The sequence below is a fragment of the Pezoporus wallicus genome, unplaced genomic scaffold (genome assembly GCF_028554395.1).
Source record: "Pezoporus wallicus isolate ANWC-B61680 ecotype Strahan unplaced genomic scaffold, APGP_CSIRO_Pwel_v1 contig_8673, whole genome shotgun sequence".
NCBI classification, from domain to species: Eukaryota; Metazoa; Chordata; class Aves; order Psittaciformes; family Psittacidae; genus Pezoporus; species Pezoporus wallicus.
In genome coordinates, this window is record NW_026637196.1 from 2,464,186 (window position 1) to 2,489,825 (window position 25,640).

Consider the following 25,640-nt stretch of genomic DNA (forward strand, 5'->3'; position numbering starts at 1 on the left):
GGAGCCAGTTGGGGATGTTTGTGGCTGAGACTTTAGATGCACTCATCTTACTGCATCTCTCTTAGTTGTTGCTGTTTTCCTTTACTCTGGTGCCTTATATCGAAGGACAGCTGGGATATTAGAAAGTTAGCATTTTCTAATCCCCCATGTCCACGGCCTTCTTGTTCAACCCCTCTCTTTGATCTCAAGACTAAAAGCTCCATTTAGTTGTCTACGTGTCATGAAGCCCAGCGTGGCCTCATCCTTACATATGGAAGAGAACAGCTAAGAGCTGGTTTAAAACCGCTAACTGAACAGAAACTTATTGCTGCTTGTTAGAAGGTTACTATTTCTTCCAGCAAATCTTATTTTGGTTGCAGCAGTAATAGGGATAAGGTCATTCATTTGTTAGATTTCTAGATGTTGTCTGATGCTTCTTGTAAAGGTACAGGCAAGTGAAGGCAGGTATCCGGGGAACAACCTTAAATTCAAACCAAGGGCTCTGATTTATTATGAAGCTCATCTGTGTCCACCAAACTGGAGTATCTTCTTGTATGTGTAGTCCTACGCAGCATGAGGTAATTTGATTGATTTCACTCTCCAGTGAAAGAGGATTACTGGATTTGTGTTTCTTTGCTTTTCCCACTGATAACCACCACCCGCAAAGCAGAACTCGATAGGTGCTGAACAGCTGCCCAAACCACAGGACCTTGTCAGTCTGTAATACCGTATGTTTGTGAGTCTTGAAATTTCACAATGAGCTAATGATAATTTAGTAGATGAGGGTGATATTCATTCCTTTCTTCCTAAGTTAATCTCTGTTTAAAATGTAAACTGACTAGTTTGAAAAGCTTTGCAGACTTAGCTGTTGCTGTGTTCCGAAATACTGCTATGATGACAGCTAATTCCTTGAGCAATGGGATTTTCATCTGGCTGCTCGCTCTTCTTGCAGAGCTCCAAGGTGATCTGTAGCTGTGAGTGCAGAAGCCTGATCAGTCACACTTTCCGAGGAGCCTATCCAGGACTGTCTGAACAGAACTAAATGCCCTTTATCTAGCACTTTGGGTAGCAATAGAAATAAATACTGAAAGGAAGGCTGGTCTTGGCATGTTCTCTGGCACTTAGTTAAGTCAGAGTAGCCTGCACTGTCAGCACACATCACAGAGCAGGGTGAAGTCTGCTCTAATTCCTTTACTAGTGTTCAGGCTTTCACTTTTTGCTTACACTTGACTCACTGGAGTACTTGTCAGCTGGCCTAGCTAGCTTGTCATGTCATCTGTGGTGTCTCTTGGACCGTTCTGGCACCCTCGCATGAATGACAACTCTTTAATGAGGATATTATAGGAGGATGGACCTGACTGCAGGTCTCTGTTAGAGCCATCACCACCCATTCTGGAGATGAACAGCTACTTTGCCTTATTTCCTAAGAGCTCATGTAACAGGAGCTACTTTTCCAATGAGACTTTTATTTTTTGATGAAGAAAACAATCTTTTTTTTCCTTTTTCTTTTATTTCCCCCCCAAAGGCAGATCTGGTATTAAGATATTCAGCTGTCTGTCTCATTGCTTAACATGCAATTTGTCAGGAAGTGAGTTGCCATTAAATTCATGATAATCAGCATACTAGGACTTTGATAGACATTTTTTCTCTTTTACAACAATATTTTTTCCCTTTGCTCATTACCTGCATGCAAGATCAGTCAGCTAAATTCCTCTCTGTCACACATTCATTTTTAACCGGTTTGAGGTCCAGGAGTATTGCAATGAATTATTGCACTGGATCTCACATTTTACATGGGTGATAGGTCAAATGAGTTGGGAAAACTCTGCCTAGAACATGCTAAATGCTTTCTCTTTCCACGCTACCTGCTTTGAAATGACACTTTTCCCTATTTTCTATGCTAAACAGGGGAGCAGGAGTTCAGGGCAGCTCAGCAGTGGGGTGGTATCTAGAGATCCCGAATGCTTTAAAACAGGATATGTAAGTATTCAGTTCCCCCTTCGAAAGGGACTTGCAGGACTTACGGCAGCCTCTCTGTGTACATTATGCTTAGTTTTAGCTGGGCTTATTGAGCTCAACACTATCACAGGCACTGGATTCAACTAATTTTTTATTATTCATCACAATGTGTTCTTCGACTAAATTGAGTTTTCCATTGCTATTGCAGCTGCTTTCTCAAAAGAGCTGGTTATAAATGCACAGCCATTTTCCCTGAACGTACTGCCTAAGAAGTACATGGACGTGGCTGTCTCAACATCAGAATCTCTTCTTCCTTAGTTACGCATCCACTGGCCTTTTCTGCTCTGGGTGGCTGTTGTAAAAGAGCACTTGGAAGAGCAAACACTGCTGCAAGTTCTCAAGTAGCTTGTTGAGATGTCACAGGAGAAGACAGCTGCGGTCAAGCCCTTACCCCGGATGACATCCATGGCAACATCCAGTAAGTTTTGCCTCAGGGTAATGCTAAAATAAATTATATATTAAAACTGAGGTAGGGAAAGTAGCAAAGAGGTAGCTAATCCCACAGAGCCATGGGCTAGAGAGCTCTTGGCTATGAGCAGGGAGTGAATTGATCACAGCTGGCTGCAACTGGCCATCCGGTCACATTAACTTCAAAGGGGTTCTCGGCAGCTATGGCTTCTCTCAGGCATACTAATACCATGTGGGAGCACAGAGAGGAGGAAAGGACACTGAAAGGGGGCAGACTGTGTTGCCTGCTCGACATGTTGGTGAAGGGAGATTAAGGGAAAAGCAGGAATTGTCACAGTTCTCCATAAATACATTCCTCCGTGAAGGAGCATGGAGACTCTGGGGTGCTCTCATGGCAAGGCAGAAAACACAAACAGAAAATGACATGGAAAGCTCTTCTAAAATTCTTTTTCTAACCAGTTCTCACTGTGCTGTGGTCCTAGTGCTAAGTATCAGATACTGTGTAGATCCGACCTTGAAACCAGGGCAGACAGGGGAATGGCACTTGGAAAGTGAGCCAGGCTCTGCGTGGTTTGTTCTACATCCCCTCTGTCTGGAGCACAGATGGAAGCATGAGCCAGCTCTTTGGACTTTCCTGGCCCCGAGCAGCATGGCTGTTGATGGGCCTCACGTCCCCTATTTCAACTGATTTGAATCTTGTGCACTTCAAAGGTACTGCTTGCAAAAGATAATCCCTTGCTATGCATCAGCCCATGGCTTCTGGCAGTCTGACTTTAAAAGAGGTAGAGCAAACTTTGAATATAATATCAGCAGAGTTTGGTTCCTTATCCCTCCTTCCCATACCCAAACCTTGCTCATACTGCTGCTTAGTTAGCGCTGAAAGAAAGTATATGGAAATCAATGCAGAAGTTAAGACCAACGAATCACACCATGAGCTGACTATAATTTCAGGACACACGCTCCTTTGAGAGCTGTCATTCTGTGTGGGCTGCTTGGACAGCAGGGTAAGGAGAAGGAACATAGGTTAACAGGGCTTGAGTGTTTGCTGCTGAATTATGCTCTTCGGGTACAAATACTGATGCAGGACGGTGGCTGAGGCTGTTGGACTTCCAGTTCAAGTAGGTGAGTCACTTAAAAGCCCCATGGCTGAAAGGTTAACCAAGGATAAGAGGAAGCTGACTGCACCACAGTGGTAGCTGCAAGCCACCACACACTGGAGTAAGGTTGCAGGCAACATGTAAGTGTGATGCAGAGAGCTAACCAAAGCCAATGCTATTCTCTCCTACAGAAGGGGGCCCTGTCCTCATTTCTAAGTTGCTGCAAGCCGAGTGGCTGCTTTTAATAGAGTATGCACAGAAGATGGTTGTAGGCAATTGAATTAGGGTTGCGTTATTAGTCCATCTGTGCAATATGCTCTGTTTATTGACAATCTGGTTAGAGTAGCTGGAGCTTGTTAAAGGTAAAGTGTTTCCTACTGCTGAATTTTGGGGTTCTCCACCTGTTAAAAAGGAAGCAGTACCAGAGGAAGGGCTCTCTTTAGACTGAACAGGGGCTCAGTGTGAACTGTCTGCCTGATTCTTCTGGCTTTCTGGAAGGGGGGAGCGTTTGCATGGGAAAGGCTCATGGGATAGTAGGATTTTGCCCTGCGGTTCATTGTGATGTGCATGCTCTCACTCCATCCGCTTGTGGCAAGCGGCAGCTGTTGGCATGTGGGATTGTTTGCAGGGCTACGGGGAGAGCTCTCTTTTCCTTGCATCTCTAAAGGTTGTTCAGTAGGATCTGTGGATACCATAAGCCGAAGTCATCGTCTTAATGTCATTGAGTCCACGAGGTACCTTTGTGACTGTAACAACTGTACATCAGAGGGAAGAAGCATGTGGTGCACTGTTGGTTCAGGAAGGCGTGACATGGCTTTTGCAGCAGATTTTACATGCGTTTGTCAAGTTCTTGCCTGTAACAGTGGCCTCGCTGTGGCATTTGAGATAGAAAGCTTATCTGTAAGGATGATCACTAAGAGAGTAGGGAACAAATACTGCGATTGGTTATGCAACAAGTACATTGCTTTCTGAAGACAGCAGGTGCGTACTGTTGCCTGGGGAATAGAAACATGGCCAGAGTCATAACTCTTTACCAAAACCATGATGCTCATTCAGGCTTATGGCTTTCCCGGAATCCCTTATTTCAGAGCTTTTGTCAGTGCACTCCATTCTGCTCACCAGCATCAGATGTTTATTCTTGTATACCAGAGCTATCCGTAGCGATCTTGTCACATCTCTTGTGAATAATCTTGGTGGGTCTTTTTCAATATTGGGTCCCAATAAGTGAGCTCAATAATACACATAATAAGACAACACAAACTGTCTTTGGTATCTGTATCTCTTCATAGGTGAAACCCCTCTGCAGGGAAGCAGCAGTGATGACTAAAGAGGGTGTAGGAGTGACGTAGGGGAATAGATACTGAAAACCTAAATAGGTGTAACTTGACTACAAAGCAACTTGCAAAACATGCAATAACTGTATTTAGAGCTTGAAAGTAATAGGAAGTGGGCTAATTGTTTAGGGTGATCTAACAGGGATTCAGTTTAAGCAAAGGAAGAAGTACCAGAATTCTATGTGATAGGGATGTATAAAATCTTCACTCTGAACAAAAAGAGCCTCTATCACTTTGTATGAAACAAAAAGTAGTCTTAAAGTATGGAACAACACGGAGGTGCGTTTAACTGTTATAAGATGTATATTGGTCTTGAAATTGAGTTGTGAAGCAACTTTAGTTTCTAGAAGCCCAAGTTCCAAAGGACATCTCATGAGCACCCTGAGGGTTCTTATTGTGGCTAATTATTTTCACAAGAGGCAGAAGGAGCTAAACAGCAAACTCTTACTGCAGCTCGGTGTGCAACTTGGAAGGTATCGTTTGTACTGCCATGAAGGTTGACATAAACCTGGGAATGCTTGTTTTCAGTTACCTGACAGTGGCCTGGAGCAACAGAGGATGAAAAGAGAACAATAAAGGTACATAAAAAATTGCTTAAGACCATACTCATTACTGTGGTGTGCTGGGCGCGGAGCATCCTTCATCATTGAGAACTGTGAGACAGCAGAAGTCAGTCCGTATGAAAATGAGCAACACAGTTTAGAGGCAGCCTGCATTTCTAGAGATCAAAACCTTGAAAAGCTGAGGATCACATAAAATGTCTACATTGTGAATTCATGCTCTTCATCTGGAAGAAGGAAAAGTTTAATAACTGAAAGCTAGGCTAGGGAATCCAATCCATCTAGTTACTACAGAGAGAAAAGACTGTGGAATATCAATGCACTTTGAAATCGGTATCTTGGTAGGCCCTGGTGTATTTGTGATGATTTGCAAGTAACCTGACAGTGCATGAAATAATTGTCTTTGTAGATATGAAACAACATTGACATTGAGTTTGAAATTTGAATGAAAAAAACACGGTAGAGTTCTTTTAGATGCATAACCTTGGTGCATTGACTTGCTTTTTCTTTCTAATAGGTTAATTACTTGAACAGGTATTAGTTAAAGAGGTTTCTATTTTATCGTAAAGCAGAAAACAACCGTGTAAGAAGCAAAGTTCTTGGACAATTACAGTGTATCACTTCCCACCATGTATACAAAAATGACCTAAACCAACATGATTTAATTGTCTGAGAGTAAATCATTGTTATTCAGGAAATACTTCGTTTAGCCCATCCCGTTGCCACTGTGAGATGCAAATCACAAAGCAAATCGCAATATAGTCTCATTTGTCTGTGTGCTTGTGCAGTAAACACAGCAAATAAATGCGCAAACAGCAGCTTTGAAAACCAGTTAAAAAGCTCCTCTAGTGTCCAATGCTTTTAATGCAATTTCTTAGCAACAAATGGTGGTATTTGAGCAGAAGCTTTCATTGAATAGTTTAATCCTTTTCGACGTCTTGGGTTTGCTATTGTAGGGCATCTGCAAATGAGTAGGGAGTTATTCAATATTAATAGGTTTATTTTATCAGGTAAAGTGTTTATTAAAGAGAGTTCCTAAGCATACGATAAATCTTTATTCGAAGCTATGAAGTAGAGATAGAATTTGATAATCTTTCCAATGCATTCGGTATAAACCCATTTTCCATTTCCAACAAAGACCATCGCTGCCCTAATTACAAACTCTTACACTCTGAATAGCAGAATTTAATCTTGTCTAGTCTCAATATCAGCGTTCGCTTTATCAGTCTTGTCAGGTGGCATTTGTTTGGGGGGGCATTCAATTTCATGCCATTTTAAGCAATTTCACTGGCAAAGCATACAGATTCACAATGTGTTTAAATGGAAAATGGAAATTCTCAGTAAAACTTGTTAAAATCTCATTTGAGTTAGCATATAGTCCTCTATGGGACGCCAGTCTGTGTATAATCCCAGCCCTTTCTGTAGCATCCTCCTTCAAAAATGTCCCCTGAACTGCATTTTGGAGGAACATTGGGTTTAGTTTTACATTTAGCACCCGAGTTCCCGATTCAATAATAGTAGTAAATTCATGGTGTAAAATACATAACATTGAGAACATCAAGGCAAACCCAGCTGCCAGATGAACCCTAGCTGTTAGCCCGAGCTAATGAGCAGTGTGCTGTGTTGTAGGTAGTTTAAAATCTGTTATTTTCCAGAAATCCAACACAACAGAACCACAGTTGGTGTCACTTTTGGTGGAGGGGTTGCACTGCTTTCCATGGCTTTGCCTGGGTCAGGATGTGTGTAGAAGCCAAGTGCACTCTGGGGAAAACACTTTCAAGTCCTGACAACAGAGTATGTGTGAGCACATGTGCAGTGAAATAAATCGGCTCTTCTGCTATAAAACGTGGTGGGTTGCCATTGGAGGAATGTGCTCTGGTAGGAGATGGAGTGCTAGGAGGCTTTCCTCGCACAATCCCAATTTCCTTATGATCTTCATTCTCTCCTTTTGTTCTTAATCCTACTTGACCACAGTTGCGGCCAATGTGTTGCGCTGCTGGTATTGTCCATGATCCGGATTGCTTCCCAGCAATATTTGCTTCCCAGGATTTCTTGCTTTCCTTCCCTTCCTTCATTTTCTTTTCCCACCTGCAGCACAAGGGAATAAATTGATACTAAGTGAGAAAATACTGCTTGGGTTTATTGCTTAATTCCCTCAGCGCTTGATTTCTGGAGGACAGAGGTTTAGTTTAAAGCAGTCCCTCAGCAACAATCTGGCTATAATTCATGCTTCCTTTTCTTACCAAGACATAGGAAGCCCTAGGCCTTGATGGAGGTGGGTCTTTCTGAGTTTGAGAATATATCCTTGTTGCTCCTAACTGTGCTCAGGATGTTTTGGCATCCTGGATAACATTCGCGTCTTGGTAATGGGAACGTGACTTCCAGAAGGATCTCATTTGGCCTGAAGTCAGTGTTTTTCACTAGGTTTTTTTCAAGACTTGTTAACAGGAGGGCAATATTCAGCTCTCACTGAGAATCTGACCGTTTCCTTTAGTGCCTCCATGGGAAATAAAGCATTTGGAAAACCTGGCCCCAGTCTGTGCATGATGAGCAGGCTGAACGTGCTTCCGAGATTGCTGTTCAGACATCTCATTCCATGTCTTCCCGGAGAAATCACTCAAATCAGGAGAGGCAGGGATGCAGCCGGATGCAGCTGGTAATTTGTGCTAGCCAGTCTTTTTAGCCCTCTGGACTTGATGAAAGCACCATCTCAATTTGGTAATGCTAACAGCTAAGCCTGGTTTCATTACTGCTTGTACAGACTTTTCTGTAAAAGAGATCAGAAAAAAAGCTGGAATCGTAACTAAGGACCAGAAAAGGAAGTCAGAGCAGGAAATGGGCATGTCGTGTCCCAAAATTTGCCAGTGCATCTTAGTCCTCCATTGTTGGAAGCTTCATATTCTATTTCTGTTTATCCATCCGTTTCTCAAACTCAGAATAGCTTTGCTTGTGCTATCCCCATCTGTCCCAGCTGTGTGCTATTTCGGAGCAGATGATGCCATTTGCAGCGTGTTGCCATACCGTGTAACTTCTGCAGTGGGAAAAGAGCCACCAAAGGCTATGTGGGCAACACCAGAATTGATTCCCCTGGTGACCTCGCTCAGCTCTGCAGGGTTTGAGTTTAGTGCAGTCATTTATGGTATCAGTCTACCTTCTGCTGTGGTACTGTTTCAAAATGCCTTCTGCATTTTAGGGAATGTCTTGAGTTCAGTATGTCTAAATCACTTTTATATGATTTTAGGTTCAATAAGGTAAATTTGTTGCCAATAGAAAATGTCCTCAAGTATTTTGGGAAGAAAGGTTTGTTTGAGTTCATGTTCATTATGGGAAGATTAACGGGGCCTCTGATTCCATTAAGTTGCTATTGACCCTAACAGGTCAGGCATCCCTTCTGTAGCTTCAGGACAAGTTTACCCAGTGAACAAATTCCCCTTTTGTTGTATAATAATTCTTCAGACAAGTTCCATTCATCTTTAGTACCTGGTTTTAACAAGGTCTCTGTTTTATATCTTGAGTGTAACTTGAGCTACAGAGGCAGGTCACACGACTTGGGCAGGATCCCGCAGCACATCCTGATGTCTCCATAGCACTGTAACAGTAAAGAGATCTGTGCTTGTGGAGTCAAAGATAATATCTGCATGGCCAGCAGGTCAAGGAAGGTGATTCTGCACCTCTGCTTTTATGAGATCCCACCTGCAGTCCTGTGTCCAGCTCTAGGGCCCCCAACATAAGAAGGACGTGGAGCTGTTGGAGCAAGTCCAGAGGAGGCCACAAAGATGCTCTGAGGGCTGGAGCAGCTCTGCTCTGGAGACAGGCTGAGAGAGCTGGGTTTGTTCAGCCTGGAGAAGTGGAGGCTCTGGGGAGACCTTAGAGCAGCTCCCAGTGCCTGAAGGGGCCAACAAGAAAGTTATAGAGGAACTTCTTACAGAGGCCTGTAGTGACAGGGCAAGGGGGAATGGCTTTAAATTGACAGAGGGGAGATTTAGAGTAGGTATTAGGAAGAAATTCTTCCCTGTGAGGGTGCTGAGGCTCTGGCACAGGTTGCCCAGAGAAGCTGTGGCTGCCCCATCCCTGGCAGTGCTCAAGGCCAGGTTGGACAGGGCTTGGAGCAGCCTGGTCCAGTGGAAGGTGTCCCTGCCCTTGTGGCAGGGGGTTGGAACTGGATAAGCCTTAAGGTCCCTTTAACCTAAACTATTCTGTGATTTTGTCAGTGTTATCATAGTAACAGAATTGCTTGGTTTTCAGTAATGCATTTCTTAACCTTTCTGGATTCTCTGTCCTCCTGTGACAAATGAAGCCTGCTTGTCTGCGCTTATGAGAGACACTTTGCAGGAAGGACCAGGGCTTGGTGTCTCGTAGACTCTGCCACCTTGAAGAGAACGACAAAATCTGGAGTGAAGGAAGAAATGAGTGAGAAAATAAATTGACTTTTTTTTCTTCTTAAAGCTTTATGACTATTTGTCTTTAATCTCCAGACCTGGTGGGCATCGGTGCTGAGCCTGGTTCAGGATGGGAACCTGAGCTGTCTCTTCTCCCGCCTCCTGTAGGTTCCCTGCACCATCCTGCACAAGTCTGAAGTGCAGTTTACAAAGCAGGTGCTGTAGAGCAGCCAAGAGCCCACCACCTTACAGCCACCTCCCTGGGTTTGTAAGTCACAGCAAAGGGTGCCTTCATTCACATTTCCCCATGTATTTGTAACCCCTTTACCAGACATTCTGTGCATACCATCTGTGCACCCTTGCAGTGTTTTGTGTCCCCTGATGCTCTCTTGTCTGCACACCCTGAAGGCAGACAGCGCTATGCTTGTGTTCAACAGCTCAGGCTGTCTTCTGTGCTTGGTGGTTAGTTCAGTTGCTGCTGTTCCATCACTCAAGATGCCTTCTGTTTTGACTCTCTTCTTGTCACATTGGAACATTATCTGCTGTGTGGGAAACATGGTCACCCTCATCTGGCTGTTGGTGCTGGTCTTTTGCCATGCTGTTTACACTTGAAAAAGCCCAGAATTTCTTCTAAATTCCCTTTCTGAGATACTAGTCTTGTAAGATCATGTTTTCTAGTAGGACTTTTTTATTGAGGAATGTTATTTATATACAAACATAGAGTAGAAACATGAGAAAGATGCACCTTGCTGAAAGCATATTGAATAGAACTTTAAAAGGCTTTTTTAAGCCTCCATTTTAGTCTCCATCTGCTTTTTCTCTCTTGCTCTACAGAGAACAATTTCCTCTGATGCCCTCTGCTTTGAGGAAGTTCTGTAATTTAACTTCTGGTTTCCAGCGTTCTCCTATGTCTTTTATCTCATGTCTCATAATTTTAAAGAATTTTGTTAGCCACTTTTAGCTGGAATCTACTCTGTGAAGGCTGTTAAAAAGCTTTTAAAGCCCTGTATTTCCTATGCTGGCTCTTATAAGGGCTGAATTTGGCACTTGAACCGAGAATACTTGTCTTGCTAAAGTCCACATCTTACGTACAACTCTCTGAATGAAAAGAATGTGCAGTGTTTCCAGATGCCTCATCTGTCTCTTATTTCTGAGCACCTTCACAGCTCCTTCACACACCCCCACAGGCCTGGACCTCCCATGTCTCTTTGGAGTCTGATCAAGAAGATGGTCCCAAGGCTTATTCTTCCTGTTGTCTGGGTTCCTTCTGCATCTTAGCTGGAATCACTACCTCCAAAGCCAGAGCAGTTGCAGGACCAAGTTTTCCAGGTGTCTTTGTTCTAAATTTAGGATCCTGTGTTCCTGTGTGCCTCATTGGAACAGCTTGTCTCCTCCACAAGCTGTGTGTCCGCTAATACTGCTTAACTACAGATTTATAATGGTCTTCTAGCCACCATGCTTCTTATTAAATATTTATACTGTGGTAGCACATAAAGGCTGTAATTGGGGTCTAATTGTGCTGATTTATTCAGACCAGTTCTGAGACCTTTGCTACTACTAACTCTGCAGCTAGCAACCCTGCTATGTGTCCCTGTCCTTCTCTGACATTTTCCTTGGTCAGGTCAGCTCACGAAACCGATCCCCGATTCCCTGGTGTGGAAACCGAACAGCCCAACAGTGCGGTGTGCTGACAGCTCTCTGTGCTTGTTCCCTCTTCATCCTTTCTTTGATTTCTTCTTGGGTGTTTCAAAAAGAAGGGGACAGGGCAGCCTGTCTGCTGAATTCCCCTGCAGTTCTTTTTGCCCTCATCAGAGCATCTTTTATATGGCTGTTGATTATAAAGCTCGTGAGGCAGCCTAGGTGAGCAGACGCCTTCTTCCTCACGCATATAATGCAAATTGCTTCTCAGCTCCAACTACAGAGCTCAGCTGCTGCCGATGCCTTCTACATGTTGAAGAATCTTAATATCTTTCCCATTTCTTAAAAATTAATCTCCTTTAATCCTGGCAGCACTGTGAGGTTCAAAGATGTTTTACATTATGTACAGGTAGGATTATGGCTTATTCATTAGTGGGAAGGAAAGATTGATTTTTTTTCGTCATTGCATCCCTGGTAGTTTTTTCTTTGCTGAAATCCTAGTTGAGGCGTTTTTATCTGCTCAGCCTGCCTCTGCAGAAGGTGAAGATACAGCCCTCAGTATGAAAAGTAAATGCCACAAGTCCTGATGAAAGCAGCAAACTAGCATCGCTCTTTCTGTGAGAGAGATGGACTATTCTGAATTAAGCTGTGCAAGGTGATCTGCCCTTACAGCCTCCACTCTCCTCTTAGCTCTCCTGTTAATAAGAACTGGGTTATCATCTTCAGTTTTCATTGTTATTAATGGTTGCTCTGATCTGGAATGAAGTGAATTTCACATCCACAGCAAAGACTTGTCAATAAATATCCCCTTCTTGCTTTAAGATTTCCTTAAACTTTTCAGTCCAGTCAATGCAAATCTGTCTCATCTTAGGCAGCAAATCACTCTAAGGCAAAACAGACGGAATTCTCAGTTTGAAGTGCCCCCAAACCCTTCTTACAGCAACAGGGACGCTGTAAGATGTGCTTTGCCTCGTCTCCCTGGGTGATTGAGAACAGAGCTTTGCTGACAAGCCATAGACCAGTTGTTTATTTTAAGAAAGTGGGACAGAATATATCGGTGTGTTACCGAGCAAAGTCATCCAGCAAAGTAATGAAGGCAATTCGGAAACAGCACCGTTGTTTTTAGCTTTACCTTTTATTTCTTCTTTCTTTGTTTTTTTATCTTCCTCGTAGCTGGAAGTTTTTATTGAGGCTGCGTTGAAGGTTGGAGTCTTTTGTTCTCGTTCTCATGTCTCGTAAGCAGTTGACAGCACAAAAGACAAGTGAGCTTTGAAGTAACAGGTCCTTATAGGTCCAGTGATTTCTTTTGCACAAGCTTATAATCTATTTTATAGCTCTCTTTCTATGTATCAAAGCAGCCTTTAGGGCTAAAAATCATTTGGCTCCCAGTCGCAGCTCAGTTAAATCCTGTTTGTAGAATGTGATCTGAGGTGGGGCCAAGAGTTTTAGGCATTGAGGGGGTTCTGTCTGGGTTCTAAAGTGGATGTAAACTATTGGTGTAAGGAGAACAGAGCAGAATCCGGATGCTTCAGAATCTGGAAAAGGTGCCAATAGGAAGCCTGGTGAACACTGAAGTTCTCCAGAATTCACACAATTAGTGTGGTAAATGGGGAATTATGAACACAAGGAGAAAACAGGACAGAAATAAACCTTTCAGCAGTTCAATCTGAAGCCTTCTGGCACGATTCAGTGACTGGTGATTAATAAATAAGAAAGATCGAGAGATAGAAAAGAAACCAGCAAACAAACACTAAATACATTTGATAAAAGGCCATGCAGAGGAGCATGATGGTGGGCTCAGATGCCTGGGACGAGGGTTCTCCATGTAGAATGAGGATGTGCTGAAATCTCTGATGTAACCAGAAACTGAGTTTGAAAATGGGGTTTGCTGAGATTAGGACATGGTCACAGAAGTCTCAGCTATTCTGAGGCTCACTTTGTGCAGCCTGTGGAGTTCACAGAACCAGTCTGTGTAACAAAAGCATCTGCAGAATGAGGTGGAGGTTGTGTCTGGGCTGAGCAGCAGGACTTGTGGCTTGTGTGCTGGATGCCTCCAAATAACTCTGCCAGTGCTGCGAGTGATCCAAATGTTGTAAAACTTAGTTCCTGGTGTCCTGTTTTTAGCCTGACTCTGCTAGGATGCTTCACAAAGCCACTATTGACACCGATGCCAGCCCAACAGTAACGTTTACAAGAAGGAGCAGGAGGGACAGAGGCCAGCTACCTAAGCTGTAGCCACAAATATGAAAGATGGGGATTTCTGACTCCTAAAGGAAACTGGAGGAACATTCTTTTCCCTTCTGAAGAATTCCCATCAGTCAGGTATGAGGTAAGCTTCTGTTCTGGCTGCCATTATCAGGTTCGTGCCCTCAATACCTTGCTCCTAAAGACTTTCATGCCAGCTTTGTAAAGTTAAACAGTTCTGCTTTGTAAGTGTTCTGCTTTGTAACTGTGAACAAGTGCATTGTTCCTCAAACAAACGGGCCTAAAATCCACAGAGGGCTTTTCCGGCCAGTGGGTTTTATCCTTGTGCAGGAATCAAAGCCTGAGATGATCATTCTGTCCTCCTTGTGTCTCTGGTGAGACTGCCAAGACCGCGGCACTCAATTAGCATCCGCAGGATTTAGATTTTCATTGTGGAGAGTCTTGCCTAACCAGGAACTGGCCTGAATAAAGCCCATTCCAGCTAAAACTGTGGAGTTTTGTATCTTCCTCCTGTTCTCCTTTGCCTATCATTTCGAATAAAGAGCCTGTTCAGTTAGAAATGCACAGAGGGACCTGCACAGGTCTGCAGGGGTGAGAGCCATGCCCCTTGGCACAGGGGGACCAGAAAGCGTTGCTTCCCACTCTCCCCCAGTCTTTTCTAGGCTGCCGCCTTCTTTCCCCTGCGTACAGTATCTGCGGTCTGCGTGAGTGCAATTTAGTGCTAATTAAGAAGTGAGTGGGAGCCATAAGCTCATTTCATTTAGAACCTGGAAATGGCCTCCTGGGAGCCCACAGAGGGTACTGGCTGCCTTCTCGCCACAAAAGCTTCTCCACCCCATTGCTGTAATTCTAACCACCAAGCTCCAGATCTCAAAATTCAACACCAGCTCAGATTTACGGAGCTATAAGCGACTGAATTAAACCCTCAGCATTCACTCGGCGTCAGCCTGACTGAGTAAAGGATTTCACGGGCTGGGGTGCTCTACAAGACCGTAATTTATAGCGTTCTGCGGAAGCTGCTCCTCCAAGTTCCATTCTGCCTTGCCACAATTTCATTTTATTAAGGCCCAATAGTATTGGTTGGTTTTCTGTTTGCTCTGATGTGGGACTTCTTAGATTAAATCTCAATAAATAAACGAGGTTTAAAATTGAATTAGGTTGCATTTGCATGAGTTGGGGAGTGAAGCGCATCTTTCTTTCACCATATAAAACCTAACAGAGCCATTACCCATCACAGAGCCCTCAGTTGCTCCTGAAGAAAAATGACATTTCCCTCTGCGTAGAAAATACTTAGAAGTCCCAAGAATAGATTTATAGGAATATTTTAACCTTTTCTTTAATCCTTGAAATGTCATTGTTCTGTAGGCTGCGTTGCAAAACGTGACCTTTTATAGGAACCATGGGATGGATTTGATCTTTGGAAGACGTTTTAGAGATAATGCACTACAGGGTGCAAAGAGCATTCACTCCTGAAAAGGAGCTGAAAATGGTTTTGTCTGCGGATATTTGTGTTTGTGGTATACCTAGAGGAAGAAAGAATTGTTTATGGTGAGGCTTGTACTCCAGGGACAACAGGGAAGGAAATAACAAGAAAACATGGCATCTTCTTCTGGTTTAATGTGCAACAGTTTTATTTTCATCACGTTTAAAAGGAAAATTTAAGTAGCACAAATTGTTCCCAGGGGAGATGCTTGCAAATGAACACGTTGGAAATGTAACAGGTTCCTGTAAGCACTAGCTGTTTGCTTTTCAGAGTGCGCCTTGACTCTTGACTGGCAAAACACAAAGCTGAGCAGCTCAGGAAGGAAGGGAGCTGAGCCTTTCCTTCAGATTTGTGTTTGCTCTCCTAGTGTCCCCTTTCACAGTTCCGCACAGTCTCTCTCGAGTCTTTTCTCTCGCTGTCTAACACCCAGCATTCTCCCACAGTGTGAATTCCCTGGCAAGAGAGCTCAGCATGAAAACACCTGACCTGTTCTGACGTTTTCATGGGGACTGCAAAAAGCTTGTGAGCCAAGGCAGATGCGAGTCCGTGGGTTCACGCTGTGTGAGTGCTGTCTCTTTGCTTTGCCAGTAACTGTTCCAAACCACAGCTTTCTGAAAGATGCCACGGCTCTTGTCACCAAATATTGTAAAGTTCTACTTAATGCTCTTGCCTGTGCAGAATTTTCACTGAAACTTACTCTTGTGGCATAATGTATTAGATTTTTCACAGAATATAGACTTGTAGAAACATAGAATGGTTTGGGTTGGAAAGGACCTTAAGATCATCCAGTTCCAACCCCCTGCCATGGGCAGGCACACCTTCCACTAGATCAGGTTGCTCCAAACCCCGTCCAGCCTGGCCTTGAGCACTGCCAGGGATGGGGCAATCCCAGCTTCCTTGGGCAGCCAGTGCCAGTGTCTCACCAGCCTTACAGTGAAGAACTTCTTCCTTATATCTTAACCTGAACTTCCCTCATTTTAGTTTGATCCCATTACCCCTTGTCCTATCACTACAGTCCTTGATGAAGAGTCCTTGATTAAGAGATAGAAGAGATGTCATTTCTGTCCCAGTAGAGTTTGTAGTCCAAGCAGAGGGAGAACCTGTTTAGTGAGAATGCAGTAAGGAAAATAGCGGGTGGGAGAACAGAGATCATAACTTGGCATCCTAATTGTTGTTTGTCCAAGTTTAGGGTGAAGAAGGACAAAAGCACCAGACAAGCTCTGAGCCACATCAATATTCAGATTGTTCTGACACTGGCTGTTCAGGCTCCTGGTTGTCGAACTGCTGCCCCACTGGATCCCAGTCACTCTGGAGCTTGGGATGCAAATATGAAATCAAGAATGTACAAATACGCCAAGAAGCCAGGGTGCAGAAGACTAAAGGCTAGAAAAGAGATAACTGGCCTGGAGGAGATGAGGTTCTAGATGGCAACAACCCTGCCTCGCAGAGACTGAGAACTGTGATGTGGCACAGACAGTCCTGGGGGCCTTTCAGGAAAGCCAGGAAGACCTGAACATGTCTTTGTAGACATTGGGCCTGAAAGGACTTTATACATACCTAATGTGCTGGAAAAAGAATTAGTGTCTTGGAGTCACTGGCCTTTCTCACTGTGACATGACTATTGGGAAGTGATGCCTGGTGACATTTTGAATGTAGGAAATGAAATGAGCAAATTAAAGATATCCTGGTGGCAAGTTGCAGCAGGAAATGATGCACGTTTTGTTCCGTAACTTAAAAATATTATAGTTAAGACCCAGTCTCCTTGCTTTCCTCGAGTAATTGAGCTGTTACTCTGATGCTTCGCACAAATGACTTTTCATGGTGTTTCTCCTCCATTGGACAAGCAGGGCTTAAACATGTTCTGCATGGGACAGGCACCCCAGTGCTTAAATTGTCTTTTGCCTTGTCTGCGTATTAGGTTTGGTGTTTGTGTGCTGCCAGAGACGAGTTGAAAACCAGAAGTGTGATAAGATGTTACATGGACTTCCTCTGAATCCATGACAGTAGTGTGAAACACTCAAGTGTAACGTAGTCAACCCTAAAAAGCTTTGAACAGCTGAGAAAAACTTCCAGATGAGCATAGGATGTTTCACTTTATTGCAGGAAAAAGGTGATTGTGTATAAATACTTAAGTATTTATACATAATCACTGTTGTCAAATAAGTCATCAGCAATATTAATGTGCTATGTAGCATCTAATTGCATCTTCCACCCTGTTAGAGGTCGTAAGATTATCAGAAAATTGTTACAGGATGCGTATGTTTTATGCTATGTGCCTTGCACGATGCTGTGAAATCAGAAAGAGGATTCTGTGGTCTAGGGAAGCAACCCAATCTGTGATAATCCAAGCACATTGTAAGGCATACCAGAAATAACTTCATCTAAAAACTCTTTCACAACCAAAAGTGTACTTGTCCCCAGGGACAAAAAAGCCTTTGCCTTCCCCCTGGATGTCACTTAACTCTGGCTGCAGGATCGTGCGTTCACCTGTTTCAAAGAGTGGGTGAGGGATGGGAAAGGCAACATCAGATGTCTTTGATATCATCTGGTGTCCTTGCCCTGGGAGAAAACCAATTCTAGAGGTTTAGTGAAACTGTACTTTTAAATGATTATTCGAATATATATTGTATTGAATTGTGAGTTCAAGCCCTCTGCCCTGATGCCTAGGAAGCATCTCTGACTTAGTTCTCCAAAGTAATAGTCGATAGTGAAGTGTTACTGGATTTGTCCTCTACACCTTAATGTGAAAGGAAGCATTGGATGGAATCCAGAAGAGAAACTCATCATTAAGTTTCAGGTAGATGCTCATTCACGTTGTTATTTTCCTCCTGTCCCCAAAAGACCAAAAGTCATCACACAAAACAGACACTCCCAAGATTCAAGGAGGCAATGAAAGTCTACAGCAGAGCTCCCTTCAGAAATACCATATCCTTTTTTCTTCTCAGTTGTATAATCCAAATAATTGCCTTTGTTCTGTAATACAGTGAAACCGATTTATCCTTACCTTAAATCTCTTTTAGTTGGCACTCTCAAGGTGATCCGTGATACTAGGCGTGCCATTCCATGGTGAATCTGCTTGTGGTGGTGGTCAGACTTGCCTTTGGAGTGAGATGTTTTTGAGGCTTTTAAGTATTAGTGTGTGGTCCCTACTCTACTGCTAAAGGAGGTTTGGGGTGATTCTTCCTCTCTAGCTTCCAGTTTTAGGCATTTCCTCAGCCAGGGACTCCATCTGAGCCCTCATGTTTGATAGCCGCTGATAGACCTGTGCTCCATGAATTTATCCAACTACATTTGGAGCCATTTATACTTTTGACCTCCACAGAAATCTATGGCAGTTTAATTCCACTATTTAAGTGTGTGTTGTCTAAAAAAATCATTACTTTCATTTGGTTTAAACCTGCTGCTTGATCATTTTACTGGCTGCCTCCTAGTTTGTGTGGTATAAAAAAGTAAGGAATAATCATCTCCTATTCAAATTCTGTATGCCATTCATGGTTTCAAAGCTTTTTATCATATTCATCCTCAGGCATATCTTCTCCAAGCTGCAGAGATCCAAACTATTTATTTCTTTCTCATGTGGAAGCTGCTTTATACCTCCCAACCGGCAACACTGCAACATTATTGTCATTTTGTCTAGTTCTATTATGTCCTTTTCAAGGTGGAGGAACCATAATTGTGTATAGTATTTTACATGTGCACTCCCCATTGATTTATACAGTAGCATATTTAGGACTTCTTAATTCTTTCTTGATCCTAGTTTGCTCATGATAGCTACATCCCTGGTTTAATTTCATAGCAGAAGAAAAATAGGGAGGGATGAAATTGGAAAGCTGTGGTCTAACACAATCCAGTGGAGTCAGAAGAAGCAGCGTTGGCCAGAACTGCAGATCTATAGCTCAAATCATGATTTATCGTTTTCTTTGCTACGGTCTTCATCCATCACCCTTCATTTCACATTCGAATGCTCTCATTTCTTCAGTGTCATGAATTGCTCATCTAGAAAACCTACTAATAAAAGATGTCAGAAATGTAGGTGAATTCTGCTTCTCTGTTACTTACAGAAATTAACTCCTGGGTGCCTTGCCTTTCTGAGCTGTTTATTTTCACTTAGGATGTTGTGTTTTCAAAGTTACTGCTTAATAATACTAAGGTGCACTAAGAGAGAAGACCAAGTGCCTAGGATTTGCTTTATCATATGAATTTGGTGCAACCCCGTCTCCTCAGTAAAGACCAATTTCCTCTCTTTTTAAGAGGTACCAAGCAAGGAGGATGAGAAAAATTATATTCCTGAGTTATTTAGTGGCATGAGCCACATTGCATGAGCACACATTCCGATTCAAGAGTGATTTTATCATCCCCACTGGCATTTGGAGGGTTTCAGAGCACTCAAGCTTTGCCAGCCCTCCTACCCACTAAAGGTAATGTTTGATTTGAATGTTCAAAACCCATGAGTTTTGAATTGTGTACTGAATTGCTAAGCTCAGAATGTTGTTTGTTTTCATATTGGAAATCTCATCCACATCCAAAACCTTTCTTTTCATCTGGCACTTCCTCTCCCACCCCAAACTCCACATCCTGGTGAGCTGTTTGATGATCAGTGCCACTGATCATCAAATAGTTCTCAACTTGGGAAAACTTGATCTTGGGGAATGTCTTCTCAAGAAGACATTGTTGGGAACCTGCTGTAGAAGCACAGCAGGAGAGATGTGCATGGGAGGAGGTGGCTGTGTCAGGGGCAGCTCGAGGACTGCACAGTTGCAGCTATCTAAGAAAACTCCAGCTAATAGAAAGGTGAGCTCGGAAAACAAAGTAAAGCTTCCCAGAAGAGCAAAGGCAAGGTGCTTTTGAACAATGAACAATTACTGTTATGTCTGAGTCTTGTCATGGAGCTCATGCAGGACATTGTGGCCCAGTTCTGCTACTCCTGTAATCCCCAAGCTCCTTTTTCTCTTCTCTTCTCTGTGCTATCTGCCTTCCTCCCACGGCCCTTTTCATGGTCGCTCCTTTTCTCCATCCCTGTTCCCAAACCAGCCCTCTCTCTTCACTGCATCCCCCTTCTGCTGCCAGTGACTATGAAGATGCACAGTCACAAGACAGATGACCCAACCCTCTGCAAGGATTGAAACCCACCATGCTGGCACAGTGCTTGCATGTAGAACAAGAACTGGTTGTGGCAAGTGTTCACAACTACTTCAAAGCAGATACAGATTTTCGCAGCCAAACTCCTGACAACTTGTGCTTGGAGGAAAAAGCAGGAAAACCAGATGTATCGAGTTATGGGCTGGAAGTTCTTTGCACAGGTCTGCTCAGGACTTGCTGTCGCCCAGTACAAAGACATGATGCCTGGCCAGGCATCACAACAGTGGGTCTGCAGGATGTTTTTAGTCCCCGGTGGTATAATGTCACTTACAGTGCTGCGAGAACTCCTGGCTGGCTGTGTAAAGAGACACCTGAGCTTCTTGTCACCTTGAATTCTGTGCTTATACAATCCTTTCTCCTCCCCTCTGAGCCCTCATCTGTGCTGAGGTTCTTAAAGCACCACTTTTTCCAGGTGTCCGGGAAAGTGTTTTGACCCCAGGACCTGTACGTGCTGTCATACAGAATAGCTCTGTAATGCATGTGTTAGAATAGATCCACCTTCTTCACTTCACAAAGCGCAAACGTGTAATTCTTTGCACTTACTTTCTTCCTCTTGCCCTCCCCATGCCGACAGCGCTGCATAGGGATGCGTTAGCGACACGTCTCAACTCGCGTCATGGCTGGCTGAAATTTCAGCCCTTATGAGAGACAGCAGCCCATGGAAGCCACGATTTTTTATTGTGCCCTAAGGTTGTTGCAAGTGAATCATCAAAATACTGTGATTCAGTTGTGGCCAGAACGTTGTTTTTCCTCTGTTGCCATGAGCATGGAAACACAGAATTGATATGCTTCAAGTTCTGGTCGCAGGTGCTGCCTGATGCCTTTAATGCACAAACTGTAATGGTTCTTATTTCTAGTGGATCTAATGCCTGGTACATGTTTCTTCTTCTTTGGAAAGGCTTAATTCGGGGACAAATGTTAACATAAGGGGTTTGCTTATCCGGCTGGATCTGTGTCTTGTTCAGATAGTCCTCTCCCTCGGTGTCCCTATGCTTTTTTAGACCTTTCCTCTGAGAACATCTATGGGGCCTAGTGCTGGAGCATTGGGGAGTCTCTTTTGACATGTCACACAGCACATCTCTGACACAGATACCAACCAAATACGTTCAGACAGCTGATGCTGCAGGATTTTTGCCTGTCTTGTTTCAAAATGAATGTCATCTGTGCTTCAGCAGCATGAGCCCTGTAACTGCATAAACAAACCACGTCAGGGAAGAAGAGGTGCCTGACACAGGCACTGATTAAGATGAAGGGCTAGGTAGTTTTAAAGACTTGATTTCTTGGTGTAGCTCAGGTTGGGTTTGTCAGATTGTCAATCTGTACAGCGTGATTCGCTCATGAGATGTTAATTCTGTGTCTGGCTCACAGGTTAAGAGCATACTCGCCTCCATTCTTACCATGGTGACAAACTATCTTCCCTTCCTGTTTCTACTTGGAAAATGTGTCGTACTTGTCAAATTGTGGAATTAAACCCTAAACCAGACAGTAGCTGCAAAAGTCCTGAGGAAATGTCCATAGGGAAATTTTTTCCCCCTTCTGGATTTTCTTTGTGTGGTTTCTTTTTTGTTTCTTCCCTGCTTCCTTCTCCTGTGTACTTTCTGAAAGCAAGGCAATGCCTCTGTGGACATGCTTCAAACCAGTGAACAGGTTTCATCTGAGGGCTCCTCCTGTGCTTTCCACCCACAGTTCTGCATTCTTATCATCAGACCTGGGCTTACACGGTAATTGCATGAGCCTTCTGCTTTGCATCTCCTGCCATGAATCAGCTTTAGTACCGCTCATTATTTCTGTGACTGTCAGGAAACTAGATGGAAGTTGCCTCTTTAGATCTTCTCTTTCTCTCTTTCAGTATTGGACATGACAAATAAATGAAGATCTCTTCTCCAGAAAGTTTACAGGAGTCCAGAGGAAGAGTGGGGCTGTGCAAGGTGATGGTTTGCAAGGTTGCACTGGCTTGAGGGCTCATTGCTTGCCTCCCTTTAAGTGATGGTGTATAAGGTCTATATAAGGTCTTTGTGGAGAGCTGTCATGGAGCAGGGCCAGGTGGAATAAAGCAGGAGGTAGAGCAAAGAGAAAATCTTCAGAATAAATACTGGGAAAAGCTAAGGATAATAATAATGGCATTACTAAGTCTTCAGCATATGGGCTTGTTCAGCTACCTCTTGCTTACTAGGTCTTCATCGCTTGCCTGAAGTCACACAGCTAAAGTGCAAGGTTAGGACCACACAGACCTTGATGGCCGTGTAACTGATGGGAGAGGTAGAACCGTTTGCCTGCTGTCCACTGATTTCCAAATGCCATTAAAGAACCTTAACTTTTCTTCTGCATTTCATGTTTCTTGCCCTTTCTGCTACTCCTTTACAAAGAAATAACCAACCAACATCCCATTTTTTACCAAAGTCTGAACAAAATCCTCCATGAGTTGCTTCACGTTGTAGCGCATTTCTCATAGTGCTCCCACTCCCTAATGCCCAGTTTTTGTGTTTGGCCTTACATCATTCCTTTCAAAGACATCCTGAGGACAAAATCTAATGGCTGGTTTCTTCTGAAAGATTACTTTAAGCTTGGCAGGACCTTAGCTCACGGAGCAGAATAGTACATCAGTGTAACACAATGTCTGGGGCAGCGCTTACAGGGCAAGCAATTAAACTACAACAACAGTGACCCCTGAAATGCAATGTCCTGGTGTACAGTAAATTTCTTCATGTTAAAGGTTTATATTGCTTCCTCAGGAACTGGTCTGGGAGGTTTTATCACAGTCTGGACATAATTGGTGCATGCTGCAGATTTATTCCTCCAGCAGGTCGAATAACCAGTGTATTTCATTGCTTAGCTGAGCGGGGCTTTTATCTTCTCAAATTATATTTCTGTCAAATATTCATTTGCCTGTTTCATGCTCCACAGAGGATTTGGACTGTTTCATGCTTGTAGCAAGTGGATTTACCCAATGGATTTGCTCCTCATCCAGCTTCTCCTTTAGCAGTGGTTATTGCCAGCAAGGAAGTGGGTTGAGTGTGGACATTAGTGTTTCATCCATCTAATGATGGCTTTCCCCCCCTCTGCAATGAAAACACATTAGGAAAAATCTCAGCAGATGGCTTGGAAGCTCTTAGTATTCCAGCAGTCTGGGGTCTAGCAGCAGTTCTCTTGCTGTGTTTTCAGAGTTGTAGGCTTGTGGTGTGAGCAGTTTATATTGAACTTGATAGGCTGTGTCCTACCATGGATCAATAGAGAGCGCAGGACTACATGGTCAGACAGAAAGGATCCTCTAGGAAAACGTTAAGGATGCAAAGGAAAATGTGCAAAAATAAGAAAATGAGTATCATTGGTTTTAACAAAGAAATCCCATCTCTGCTTTTTTTGCTGCATTTGCATTACAATATTATATTACATTTAATAACACTATGACAATAGTTCTCAAACAATACGCTGTAATGAAATATGATCATTTGTATGCAAGTTTAGAAACATTTGTAGGATTTTAATGTTCTTGCTCTAGGTTTGCCTGTTTTCATTAGCACACTGTGCCTGAATTAGACCTCTTAGGGATGTTCTCAGTACATCATTTACACCAACAATTTTGCAAGCAACCTTATTAACCATGTTCTTTCCTGGAGCTGAGGCAGCTAATGATGATCTTGATTTGACCATTTGTACATATGCCGAATGCAGCACTGTAATTTAGGGACTAAGTAAATAAATAGGGGCGTAAATTATCTGTAATCTTGCTTTAACCCTGTGTGTGATTCAACTTTTCCTCTTCCTCCATGGAAATAAAGTTGATGTGTGGTCTGTTAAGGTCATTCTGCTTATACTAAAACTTAAATTATGTTCTTTAACTGCAGTTACTTCTCATACATAGTTGAGCTTAGCAACATTTTTTATCATGTAAGTACATTTAGGAGAGGGATGGGAGGTAATTGCTTAACCATTTGCTCATTTAAATCTACATTTTCTAATAATGTCCAGTGAGGAAGCAGTGGGGAGGGAAGTAGGGAAAGATTTCAAAAGAAATTGTCTTGATCATATTCTGCCTATCTAAGAGTCTGGCTTAAATGTTTGTAGAGAAAACAGGAGAAACAGATGCAAATCCATCCTTTCAGGTCAGAAAGCTTTCCATCCCTTAAGAAAGCTCCTTTTCCAACAAGATGGAGAGTGTTTTGAGGCGAATACCTTTAGAGTCATGGAACAGTTAGGTTTGGAAAGGACCTTAAGATCATCCAGTTCCAACCCCCCTGCATGGGCAGGGACACCACATACTAAACCGTGTCACACAGGACTCCATCCAAGACTGTGCTCTTTGCAGTCTTGTGAAGGTACTGATGGAAATCCTGAGCCTGATAGTGAGAATGCTGAGCTGTCAGGGAGAGTGCTTTAATTCCGCTTCTTGCTCCACTGCATGGTTAATTATTTTGCATAGAAGAAAACATCCCAAAATACAGAACAGCCAAAGTATATAGTACTGTGCAAGCAATTTGGAGATAAAAATGTGAATCTTTAGGACCATTAAGCCTAGTTCCTTCTATCCTTGGTGAATGCTCTCGTCCCTGAGCTATTGCGTAAAACCTAAATGCACCATCGGTTTTGTGAATTCAGCCATTCATTTCCATAACTTCTTCCCCCCCCCCCCCCCAACAAGCATTATAAAGGACATGTTTTCTTCTGGATAAACTCGAATGTTTCCTGTTGAGCAGAGCAGTGGTTTCCGGTTGTCTCTGAGCTGAAGAACTTTAACTTGAACTTGGTTTGAAGCAGATCTTTATTTCAGTTTAATGTTGGTTCGTAAGAATAATAATAATAAGAAGAAGAACATGAAGAAGAAATGAAGAGGAGTAAGAATAAGAAGAGCAATTTGATTTAATAGGTTGGGACCAGTTTTACTGCATGTCCTGGCTCCATGTTTTTCACTCTGTGGTGCAGAACAGTTGGAATTACTTTGAATGGGTCTACAAAATTGATGAAGGCAACTACACTAAATCTGCAGAATTCCTGAGAGACCAGGATCTCTGTTAACAAGCCATTCTGGGACCACGGATTGAATTCATGGAAAACCACAGCTCAAGTCTGATCCAGCAAAGCACACAGACACCTGCTTAATTTTAAGGAATATGCAGTGTCCCGTGAACTTTTACGAGTCTCATGGTTTTAGGAAGCATTTTTCAGGACTGAGGTAGAGCACTCGCTGCAAGACAGAATCAACTCCTTAATGAGCTTACCAGAAAACCCCACAGGCATACTCAGCATGTGCTTTTTAAACATGTATAATTGGGTCAAATGAAAACTAATTCCCATTGGAGTCAGGCCATGCCCAAGGAACCCTTCCGGGATTATTCTTTGAAACCCTTCAGGCAGAAATATTTCCGTGCCAATTTCGACTTCAAAACCTTTTGACTGTGGAG

General features: G+C 43.1%; 1 protein-coding gene across 4 annotated transcripts in view; it reads left to right on the forward strand.

Annotated features, from left to right (window-relative positions):
* LOC130596426 (transmembrane protein 263-like) overlaps positions 1–25,640 on the forward strand; it is a 196,685-nt gene that overhangs the window by 142,623 nt on the left and 28,422 nt on the right. The window contains exon 2 of one of the 4 annotated variants that reach the window (XM_057404012.1): positions 15,546–15,663. The exons of the other annotated variants lie outside the window; for them this stretch is intronic. Coding sequence (XP_057259995.1) covers positions 15,639–15,663 — 25 coding nt within the window. The 5' untranslated portion in view covers positions 15,546–15,638. The remainder of the gene's footprint in view (positions 1–15,545; positions 15,664–25,640) is intronic. 4 annotated transcript variants of the gene reach the window in all.